This window comes from Eretmochelys imbricata, chromosome 6, assembly GCF_965152235.1.
Source record: "Eretmochelys imbricata isolate rEreImb1 chromosome 6, rEreImb1.hap1, whole genome shotgun sequence".
Classification (NCBI taxonomy): Eukaryota; Metazoa; Chordata; order Testudines; family Cheloniidae; genus Eretmochelys; species Eretmochelys imbricata.
In genome coordinates this window covers 50,538,445-50,550,608 of record NC_135577.1, presented here as the reverse complement: position 1 = coordinate 50,550,608, position 12,164 = coordinate 50,538,445, and the positions used below count along the sequence as shown (strand labels likewise).

The following is a 12,164-nucleotide window of genomic DNA, read 5'->3' as shown; positions in this document are numbered from 1 at the left end:
GGATACTGTTGCTAGGCTTCAAGTCTGAGTTCCTGTATTCCTCTATAATTATGCAGAGATGTGTATGTGTGATGGTTTGTGGGTTTTTTAAAACAGATTTTTTTTTTGTAATTTAATAATTTTTGTGAATGCCAAAAGTCTGCTAATATATTAAGCTTATTCTTTAAAATATACGTATTTAGTATAGGACAATTGCTTTAGAATTAAAACAACAACACTTGTTATCCCTAAGAAAAATAATTTGGTTTTATTAGCATTGTGGCAGTAAATACACTGTTTAAGATGAAACATGCATTTTGTTGTTAAATAAACAGAATAACTGTTTTTAAATAGCAATGATATTATGTTTATTCATGATAAACTTGCTTTTCTAACCTATTTTCTTTAATTAGATCAGAGTAATTGAGGTCAGTATTGTTGGCTCTTCAGTTGCAAATATTTAAATTAAGTACTATCAGGTCCAGTACATATTCTGTTTGTTTGTTTTTAAGAGCCATTTAGCAGTTTAATTTTTACAGATCAGATTCCTGCAGCATATTGTCTAAGCCAGTTATGAAAAAAAACAATTTAAACCAATAAAATCAAAAAGAAAAGGGACAGTATATCAAAAGACATAAAAATCATGTTATTTAATAGAACCAGAAGAGATGCAAGTGTGTGATATAACCATGTTCATTTGGCATTTCAGATGTATGATTAATCTTAACCTGTTTCATATGCTATAAGGTATTTTCTCATGGAAAAGCACAATGTTATTAAAATAAATATAAAGTCAGCGACATTGAGATCTTTATCATTCACCATATAAAATATATGCTATATATTGTACTGTAGATACTCCTCATCTTTTGTAGTTGTAGTCTGTTAGCCCCTGCCATAAATGAATATTCATTGCTAATAGCCATAGGAAAACTTCACATTAATATTGTATAAATTTGGTTCTCATCAAAATAAGCTGTTGATTAAAATAGGAAATAAATTGATTGTTGCCATCACTTATCAGATATTATCAAATGATACTAAGGAATAGAGCAATTCATTTGACATGTTTTGTCAGACTGTATATAAGTGATCAAATTGGAAAATGGGTTGTTTGTTATCTGTTAGTGTACCTGTCTTACCTACTAGAATCAGACTTTGAATAAGATACAGTAGTTTCTAATCCCTTTGATCATAAGTAAGGTTTTTCTCTGTGTATGCTAGCACGTAGACATGTATTAAATACACAATTTACATCAATTTTGAAACATAAACATTATTTTCAGAAACTGTATATTTCTGGCTGATCTTTGTTTTAAATTTAGTTTAGCTCTTGTGCATATTAAAATATATAAAGTTGCATATTGATAATAGATTAATTATAGTTAAGACTTTTTTATCCTTCAAATTGATCTAATGTGAAATTGGAGTACAGTGTGTCCCAAATTACATAGTACATAATTATTGCTTATGATTTGCTAGGCTTATTCTCAAATCTAAAATGAAAGTAAGAAAGGAAATGATAAAATATTGAACTCTGAATAAATGCAATAGAATTCAGAACATTATGGTCTAGTCTTGCAATCTCATCTTTTTGGCCAGACTCCTGTTCCCATTGACTTCAACTGGTGCAATGATTTTCCTGCATGGACCTGATTACAGAATCAGGACCTACAGCGTAAGGTACAGTGGGCTGACATTCTGGGGTCAATACATACAACAAATATAAGCTACTAAATACAAAGTTTTTGAATATACAAAGATCTATGTTGCAATTTAGTAACACATGCAGTATGAATAAAAAAAATTAAGCTTAAGTATAATAAAGGAAAAGATATGATTTAAGTATATATCAAGCCAATATATGAGAAGAAATTGGTAATAACCAATGAGAGACAAAAATGGAAAACACAGTAAGTCATATGTGAAACTGATATTATTAAAGACATAGATTAAGTTCTTGTTTCACAAAAAAAGAAGGTAGGTGGTTTGGGTACATTATCCTCTAAAGGTGGCATTTAAATGGTTAAAACGACTCTGCCATTGCAACTAAACAGATAATTAGAGTTAAACTATTAGAAGATGACCAGGACCAGAATTTTGAAAGTAGTATTAAGCTAAGTTGAAACATGTTTGGTGAAGATTTTAGGCTGCTCAGTAAGGGGTGAAATTCCAAGGATCATCACAAAGCCTCTGCATTAGTAAACTTCTATTTTTACAGCTGAAGAAGTACTTGAGTGAATTTGAACCTAATGCCTAATCCTGTGAGGTGCCAAGGACCCTAAACTCCCATTTAAATCAATGGGAGTTGAAGGCAGTCAACACATCTCTAGAGGAGTTCAGTACCTTGCAGACTCAGGCACTCAGAATAAGGTGCCTGATCCTTCTCCATTGAAGCTACATTGACTTCACTGTGTACAAGAAAAAACACAAGGTTAGGAGCGGGGAAATTCAGGATTATGATAGACATGTGGCAGGATATGACTTTTCTAGATGTGGATTGTTTTGTACTGTTACATACTCTGTAGTGATTTCCTGTGAGATTGAAAATCTCACAAGAAATCAAGAAACAAGTGTAAACCCAGTTATTTTCATAGAGAAAATTTGAATTGGGCTGAGTAGCTTAAATTGAGGTGGCGTAAAAGAAGGTGGGTTTGTGTTTGTTTTACATTAATTTAGGAGCTGAAATCTGTTCAAGATTATTTAAACTTGAAGTTTCCTACAACAAAACAAGTAAGAAAAGTGTGTGTGTGGAGGGGGCGGGGGGAATGCTGTGGAGGAAAGTTAGTGGATGGAGAGAGGTTTCACTAACTACCAGTAGGAATGCAATGGCCTTTAATGCAGCTTCATAGCTTATAAATGCTGGAGGGACCAGTGTGATCATCTAATCGGATCTTCTACATAACACAGGGCATAGGAGTTCCTTGAATTAATTTCTGTTTGAACTAAAGCAGGGGTGGGAAAACTTTTTGGCCCGAGGTTCACCTGGGGGATAGAAATTGTATAATGGGCCATGAATGCTCACAAAATTGGAGTTGGGGTGTGGGAGGGGAAGAGGGCTCTGGTTGGGGGTGCGGGCTCCAGGGTGGGGCCAGAAATTCGGAGTTCAGGGTGTGGGAGGGGGCTCCAGGCTGGGGTGGAGGAGTGCAGTGCGGGCTCTGCGGTGGGGCTGGAGATTAGGAGTTTGGGGTGTAGAATGGTGCTCTGGGCTGGGACTGAGTGGTTTGGAGGGTGGGAGGGGAATCAGAGCTGGGGAAGGGGCTTGGGGTGCAGGAAGGGGTGCAGGCTCTGGCTGGGGGTGTGGGCTCTGGGGTGGGGCTGGGGATGAGGGATTTAGGAGGGTGGGAGGGGGATCAGGGCTGGGGCAGGGGGTTGGGGTGTGGGGAGAGGCTCATGGATGCAGGCTGCAGGTGGCGCTTACCTCAAGCGGCTCCCGGAAGCAGTGGCATGTTCCTTCTCCAGCTCCTGTGCAGAGGCGCAGTCAGGTGGCTCTGCACACTGCCCCATCTGCAGGCACTGCCTCTGCAGCTCCCATTGGAGCACCGGAGGGGTCCATTGGAGTGGGGCCATTGAAACATATAGGAGCCGGAGGGGGGCCATGCTGCTGCTTCTGGGAGCCACGTGAAGTGGCCCTTGACCCTGCTCCCCGGCTGGAGCGCCGGAGTGGGACAAGCCCCAGACCCCGCTCTCCAGAGGGAGCTTGAGGGCCAGCTTAAAATGGCTGGCAGGGCGAATCCGGCCCATGGGCCGTAGTTTGCCCACCTCTGAACTAAAGTATATATTTTAGATAAACATCCAATCTTGATTAAAAAATTTCCAGAGATGGAAAGTTGTGTGCAGGTTCCAGGGCTTTACTCTCCCATTTACAATGGGAGCAAGAGGTGAGAGAAGTTGAATAAGGATGCTGAAATAAAAGACAATCAGGACAAATTTCTTGATAAAGAAGTTGGAAGGAAAACGAAAGAAATTACCAAAGTCAGTAAGAGAAGTAAATGTAGAGCAAGACAAAAGGAAAAATATATTAATTCAATATTAGTGGGGTGAAGAATATTAAAACTTGTTCACATGCTGACATTTATGCACTCTGAGTAATCCCATTGAACTCACGGGGTCTACTTATAGCATATCTTTGTAGAGTCAGGGTCTAGGCTTTTAACTCATGAATTTATCAGGGACAGGCTTTGATGTACCAATGAGTCTTTCTCTGGCCTTTAATATTCACGTTACTGGAATTACTTAGTGTCCAATCCAACTCCCATTCAGGCCAATGGGAAGTCACTTGTCATCTTATTAAATTTAGAGCAGGCCTTTAGATGGATGTGGTTTTAAAAATTGATACCATTTCATGATATGGTTGCCCTACCACATACAATAACGTATTTTGTGTCAGGCAGAAAAACAAATATTTTCCCTATAGATAAATTTGATTCAAATGGCATCTAAAGCAGTCACTTAAGTACCCTGGTTGCTATTATTATCTCTGCATACTGTGATGGGGCAAGGCCAGATGGCTATAGAAAAGTAGTGGGAGATAGATATGTTAGCTCCAGGCTAAACAAATCCCTGGTACCAGGATAAGTGAAATGGCAGCTGCCCCAGGTCAATTAAGACACCTGGGGCCAATTATGAACTTTCCAGAAGGCAGGGAGAAGGCTAGGTTGATTGGGACATGTGAAGCCAATCAGGGGCTGGCTGAAACTAGTTAAAAGCCTCCCAGTCAGTCAGGTAAGTGTGCATGTCAGGAGCTGTGGGAGGAAGTTGCGCTGTTGGAGAGGCTGAGTAGTACACACCATATCAGACACAAGGAAGGAGGCCCTGAGGTAAGGGTGAAGTGGAGCTTGAGGAAGTGAGGGCTGCTGTGGGGGAAGTAGCCCAGGGAATTGTACATGTCATGTTTCTAAAAGGTCAGCTACCATAGCTGCTACTATTAGGGTCCCTGGGCTGGAGCCCGGAGTAGAGGGTGGGCCCGGGCTCCCCACCACCACCTTTGCCCCCTGATTAATCACTGAGACTGGGAGACAACAGAGACTGTGCAAGGTAGAATAATTTCTCCTCACCTCCCTTGCTGGCTTATGATGAAAATGGGTCAGTAGACTGTGACCCTTGTCTCTAGAGAGAGAAGGGTTACATGCAGGGTCACAGTGAGCCTCTGAGGCTAGTGAAATCCACCAGGAAACGCGGGACCCACGGAGGCAAGGACAGAGCTTTGTCACAATACCCTCCTTGCCCTCAGTCAGTCAGTGACTCCCCTACTCTGCCTGTCTCCCTTGCTCCACTATGTTTATGTTAGATCAGGAGCTTGTACCTTCCTTTTTAACACCCACACATACTAATTTTGCTGCTATACCTTATTTTTGCGGTTAAGTAGGTGAAATGCTTAGCGTTTACAATACAAAGGAACCCTTTTTTTCTTATTTATTTACTTACAGATTACAAATTTACTTACAAATTTAGTTCATATAAAAGAATAGTTGTTAGTGGAGGAGTCCTCTCAAAAATAATATTTAATGAATAATCTCCTTTAAAGAACAAACTTCCAGTATTACACCAAATAATACAATGCTATTGAAAATTGGCTTGTAAATGAATATCTATTAAAGGAATATAATTTTTGGTGCAAACCATTTATTGTCACACTGTATATGAAACACCATGAAATAAGAGCTTTTTAAATGAACAGCTGTCAAATAATTATGTGGCATATTTATTTAACATTATTTATAGTGCCTAAAATACAAAGTAAGATACAGTCTTGGCCCTGAAGAGCATACAGACTAAATTTTAGATGTGATACATCAAGCGAAGGCAAATTATCTCATACTAAAATATCACTGTGTGAACAAAGAGAGTTAGTGATCTTGACTAACTACTGGCAGCCCTTTTATAGGAGTGATGCCCCAAGCCCTGTCTCACAGGCATCACATTATATGGTTGCCTCTTTGTTCACAAAATGGTATTTCAGGATGGGATAGTTGGTCACCAGCTCCTTGATATGTGTGATGGCTGCATCATATTGTCCATACTGTATCTTTGTCTGGTAGTCACTTCAGGAATTTCCGTACATCTGAGAGCCTTGAAAAAAATTGTGTAAGATACAAATCCTGACAGTCTCTAAACTAATTTAATGTCTTTAGGTATGGGCATCTGCTGTATTGTTTTTATGTTTTTGGAGTTGGGTCCTAACTCTTGGAGTACAAGTTTCTCATGTATGGTACTACAGTCAATTGCAATTTCATATTGTTTTTACTCAGTTTTAGATTTACTTCCCTGAGTCTTCTAGGAACTAGCTGGGATTGTGGTCATGATTTGCCATAACGTCTGCCATATTGTCTCATGTCCAGATACCTGAATGTCATCAGCCATGCTGATCCTTGAGAGTTTTGTTAGTATGTCTTATTGGCAGTGTCGATATTGTTCCACTGCAGGTATGACCCCAAATGGCATTATCAGTGATCTGAATCAGCTTGCTGGCATCCAGCATGTGAAGAAGTAGCTGCTTTCTTTATTCAGTAACACTTGTCAATATTTATCTTTTGCAATATGAGGTAAATGGCCCTGATATGGGCCAAATGTATCCACTTCAGTTTGCTCTTAGCTCAGGTAAGGTTTATATTTAATAAACCCAAGACAGCTCCTTTGGCTTTGAGATAGCCTTTCAGTCCATCAGAGTAAGTGAAACTATTGCTAGTTCCCCAATTCTTTACTAATAAAAAGACCCTTATATGTTTAAAAGTGTTGGGAGAATGAAATTATGAGTGATATAAGGAAATTATGAGTGATGTAAGGAACCATAATAGATCATTAGGCTATTGAATATATGTTTGGAATGTATAGAAGATGAGAGGAACTTCATCAACTACACCCCCATGGAGGAAGGGGCAAACCCACATCCACAAAATCATCTCCTGATCCATGTTTTTCATATTTTTGGAGGGTCATCTATTCTTTTACATAGATTGCCAGTAGGGGATGGGGCTTTTTAGAGAGGCCCAAGAATAAGTTATCCCACCCTCAACCTGGATTGGACCATGTTATTTGGTACAAGACTTGTGATCTCCTAATTTGCTCAGAAGATCTCCAGGGAGGTGCCATTGGGTGTAGCAAATGGGAATCACTGCCTTCAAGGTTTAAAGATCCTCCTCCTGGGCCACAACACCAAGAAGGACTGCTTAACCCCTTGTTGCCCAGTGTGAAGTTTGTATACCCCATCACAAGGACCAAGACCAGAGATGACATCACCTGTCTACTGAAATGCAGAGTTGACTCTGATTCTCCAAAGATCAGCAAGCTAAAAAGCCAACCTTTTCCTTGAAGTCACTGGTTTTCAAATTGTGGGGGGTGCGACAAGGTTATCGGGGGGTGCAAGATAGGGTGTGGGGTTGTGGCCAGATGGTGTCTGGGCCAGGGCAGTGAGACAGTGGGGAGAGTGTGCAGGGAGTCCCTAGTGGTTGGAGGGAAGCGAGGAGCATGGCCCCATCACACGTAGCCCAGCCCCACCCTGGCAGCAGCCTACTACTCTCCCTCTCTTCTTCTCCCTGAGTTCTTCCTTGTGCGCTCTCACCACAACTTCCCTGCCCTGACCCACACACCTGGCAAGCTGGAGCCCCACATATTTTAAACCCTCTGGAGCCTTTCAGAGCAAGAAGCCCTGGAGCAAGGGGGATGAAGGGTGGGGAGCTTGGTTCTACTCTGCATCACGCTGCCATGTATTCCTCCAGGGACAGAGCCAGCTGGGTCCTGCTCATGCCCTGGGTATGAGCTGTCTGTTCCCTTTGGTGATTCACTTTCTGCCCTGGATGGACAGGAGTTGGGGTTGAGGGTGGGGCTTGTAATGCGACTCCAATGTAGAAAGTGAGTCCAGCAAAAAAAGTTTGGGAACCTCTGCTCTAAGTAACCTTTTTCATTTTTGTTTATCTTTTTATAGTATACCTGGCATGGATGCTTACCATCTGTGTTATTGAATTTTCTTTAACACCTTTAAACATGTAAATGAGAGATGTGTGTGTGCATGTCACACAGCATGCACTCATACTAATTTAAAGTAAATCCTACCTTAATTGCTTCATGTCACCCTGGGTTGTAGAAGAGTGTCTGCATAATACTACTTCTTCTTCGAGTGCCGTCCCTGTGGGTGCGCCACTCTAGGCGTCGGTGCATCCTAGCGCCGTTGATTGGAGATTTTCGGCAGCAGTGCCTGGTCGGGACGCAGGCGCCCAGTTGGCATCTCCCGTCTCATTGGAATTTTCCTGAGCGCCTGCGTCCCGCACCCCCCTCAGTTCCTTCTCTACCGTCCCCGGCTGAGGACGGGACTCGGGGCAGTGCTACTTCGCTTCCCTGGTCTCTGTTGGAAAAAAGTATCAAAGAATATAGAAATAGTTATTAGTTACATCCCAGTTGTTTCCCTTCTTTTAGTGTAGTTACATAGTTAGTTACTTAGTTTAAAAAAATTTTTTCGCTTCAGGCTTGTCTGCTGCTGAGACACTCTCCCCTGCCATTTCTAGTTCACAATGCCAGGGGCTTCAGGATACAAACAGTGTGTTTCCTGTCAGGACTCCATGCCACGGTCTGAAGGGCACTCACATTGTGTGAGCTGCCTCGGGGAAACCCACATCCCTGCAAAGTGCCTCCACTGTACGAGCCTCAAGTCAAGGGCTCGGCGTGACAGGGACCTGCGACTGAAAATGCGTCTGATGGAAAAATCCCTGCAGCCCCTTTTGGAGAGGGGGACAGTTAAACCCGCTCCTACATGCACCCTGGCCAGATCCGAACCAGTGGGAAGCACTGCTTCACCCTCTGTGGAGCAGAGGCAAGAAGCACAGCAGTCTCAAGGGAGAGACACCAACAAGGGTGTCCCGCGAGATCCTCACCCTCTGTGCTGACAGCACCATAGGCAGGCTCCTCAGCCCTTTCTAAAGCCTCAGCCGCGGTTCCCACAGACCGCAGAGGCAGGAAGGTCTCCGCTGCCCTGAGCGCCTCAGCGCTAAAAATAGCCGCGGTGCCGGCTGTGTGCTCTTCCCCGGTGCTGGGAAGAATGTCGGCACCAATCCTGCCTCCTGCCCCGGCACCAGCAGCGGACCCCCCGCAGGGCACTTCTAACAGACCCCTGGCACCGCTGTCACTTTCACTTTCCAATGCTAATGCGCTAGAGCACAGTCCAGGCTCAGCGCAGCCCAGGGAGCAGGAGCAGCAGTTCCTCACTGCCAGTGATCTATCAGTGCCACCTGAGCTTAACTCTCCGCTCCTGGATACACAGGGCTTACTCTTCGAACAGCTGCTCTCACCACCTGAACTGGCTACTTTCACTGACAGCGAACCCGACATACAGCAGCAGGCAGAGTTCTCCCCACCTGCCTCTCCTCCTCCACCAGACCCTCTTACGGGCCTCAGCCACCAGCCTCAGTTTTCCTACTTTGCCCCCCCATGGACGGCACGTGGGTTCTCCTACCCTATGCCTTGGCCCCAGTGGTACCCTTGGCCACATCCTCCTACCACTCATCCTCAGACCTCTTCCATGAAACCACTGCTTGCTTCTGTGCCTCGATCTCCAGCTCTGTCCACTTCTAGAGTACCTGAACCCCCTCCTGAGAATGTGAGCTACGAACCATATCCCTACTCACCGACCCCTAATTCTCCATCTGCTCCAAACAGAGCCCTCTTCCCCCTGCCTCCACAGAACGTGGATGACTGTAAACAATTTCAAGAGCTTTTCAAGAGAGTGGCACTCAGTCAAGACATCCCCCTAGAAGAGGATCAGGAGACATGACACAAACTCCTCAGAATCCTTCAACCCTCTGCACCCTCAAAGATCGCACTCCCTATAAATGAAGCTCTCCTGGAACCAGCTGACACTCTCTGGCAAACTCCAGCTTCTTTATTACCTACCTGCAGAAAGGCCGAACGTAAATACTATGTTCATGCTAAGGATCACCCACAACCGAACTCTCTTGTCATGGATGCAGTCGCACAAAGGACGAAACAGCCACAATATCGGCCCACCCCGCAAGACAAGGACCTTAAACGCCTTGACGTCTTCAGATGCAAGGTTTACACGTCCTCCACTCTACAATTCAGTATTGCAAACTACTCTGCACTCCTCGCCAGCTACGTAGATAACTACAATAAACTTTTTGAATTTGCCTCCTACATTCCAGAGGATCAGAGAGCGGACTTTAAATGAATTCTGAGCAAGGGCCAATTGATTTCCAGAACAGCCCTAGAAGCCTCTTTAGACATGGCAGACACAGCAGCCTGTACTACAGCAACTGCTGTGGTTATGGGCAGATCTTCATGGCTTTCTGCATCTGGCATCCCTAAAGATCTGCAGACCAAAGTGGAGGACCTTCTCTTTGATAAAGACAAACTGTTTTCCAAAAAAACCGATGAACTACTTCACACTGTGAAAGATTCTAGAGCGATACTGCGCACCCTGGGTATTCACCCATCTCTTCCCAGAAGACAACAATACCCAACCTTACCAAAGACCACGCACACAACAATATTATCGGCTTCAACCCAAACCATATGACATAAATAGGAATCACTCTAGACCCCCTAAGCGCAGACAAATCCAGCTCAAGCAACCACCTCCCACCCATCTGGGAAAAAACAACAATTTTGCAACGTTGGTCAAGGGTCTGCACGATCACCTTTTGATTCTACAGCCTACTTGCCCATTTGGCCACCGCCTCCAGAGTTTCCAACATGCCTGGAAGTGTATTACACAGGATCGCTGGGTCCTCGAAATAGTTCAGTCCGGTTACTCTATCCCATTCAAATCTTATCCTCCTACCCTTCCCCCTTCCCCATCCCTCTTCAGGGACCCATCTCACGAGCACCTACTTCGTGTAGAAGTGGCTCACCTTCTCCAGCGAGGTGCAGTTGGAACCTGTGCCGATGCAACATTGAGGGAAAGGATTCTACTCCCATTACTTCCTGACCCAGAAAAAGAACGGGGGATGGAGGCCTATACTGGATCTACGCTGACTGAACAAATTCGTGAGGATACAAAAATTCAAGATGGTCACACTGGGCACAATAATTCCTGCACTGGATCAAGGGGACTGGTTCACAGCCTTCGACCTATAGGACGCTTATTTTCATATATCAATTCATCCAGCTCACAGACGCTTCCTACGATTCACAATTGGTCACGACCGTTTTCAATACAAGAGTTCTTCCTTTTGGCCTCTCCACAGCGCCGAGAGTCTTTTCCAAAATTCTAGCCATGGTCATGGCTTACCTCCACAAACATGGGATCATGCTTTTCCCCTGCCTGGACGATTACCTCATCAAAGCAACTCCTATGGCGAGACACTTCAAGCTACCCGTTTCACCATCTCCCTCTTTCACAGGCTAGACCTCCAAATAAACATCCAAAAATCCACCCTGACACCTACACAACAGATCGAGTTCATCAGAGTTCATCTCGACTCAATCCAGAGCAGGGCCTTGCTCCCATAGCACAGATTCCTTGACATCACGCAGCTCATACGCACGCTCTCTATTCGTCCCAGGACACAGGCAAGAATCTGTCTACAGCTCCTTGGTCACATGGCAGCCACCACCTTCGTGGTCCAGTATGCCAGGCTACACATGAGATTTCTTCAGGGCTGGCTCAATTCCAATTTCAACCCAACAGACGCATCTTAGGGATGCTGCTAACTCCTTCTTCCAATGTTCTAGCTTCCCTACATTGGAGGACAAGACCTCTGCACGGGGGTTTCTTTCCAGCAGCAATCCCCAATGCTTATGCTCACCACGGACGCTTCCCTAATCGGCTGGGGAGCGCATCTAGGGGGACATAAGGCCGGTGGTCCACATCAGAGATGTACCTACACATAAATCTCTTAGAGCTCAGAGCTGTGAGGCGAGCATGCCTTCACTTTCTTCCCCTCATAAAGAACAAATCTATTTGGGTCTTAACAGACAACATAGCATGTATGTACTACATCAACAGACAAGGGGGAGCCCAATCACATTCCCTTTGCATGGAAGCCATCCGACTATGGAATTGGTGCACACAACATCAAATGCAAATCATCGCTTCCTACCTACCAGGCTGCCACAACACTACTGCCGATACACTCAGCAGACACTTCTCAACAGAACACGAAAGGGAACTGCATCCCACATGTCGGCTGTTTTGCTCCAGAGCGGGACTCAGGACTGCATCCCTAGGAGATGCG

At 44.3% G+C, this 12,164-nt stretch overlaps 1 protein-coding gene across 5 annotated transcripts in view; it reads left to right on the top strand.

The window, feature by feature from the left end:
- The window catches only part of SHANK2 (SH3 and multiple ankyrin repeat domains 2), a 516,022-nt gene that overhangs the window by 109,674 nt on the left and 394,184 nt on the right, over positions 1–12,164 (top strand). Inside the window, exons 11-13 of one of the 5 annotated variants that reach the window (XM_077820162.1) lie at positions 3,597–3,600; positions 5,882–5,932; positions 7,704–7,713. The exons of the other annotated variants lie outside the window; for them this stretch is intronic. Coding sequence (XP_077676288.1) covers positions 3,597–3,600; positions 5,882–5,932; positions 7,704–7,713 — 65 coding nt within the window. The remainder of the gene's footprint in view (positions 1–3,596; positions 3,601–5,881; positions 5,933–7,703; positions 7,714–12,164) is intronic. 5 annotated transcript variants of the gene reach the window in all.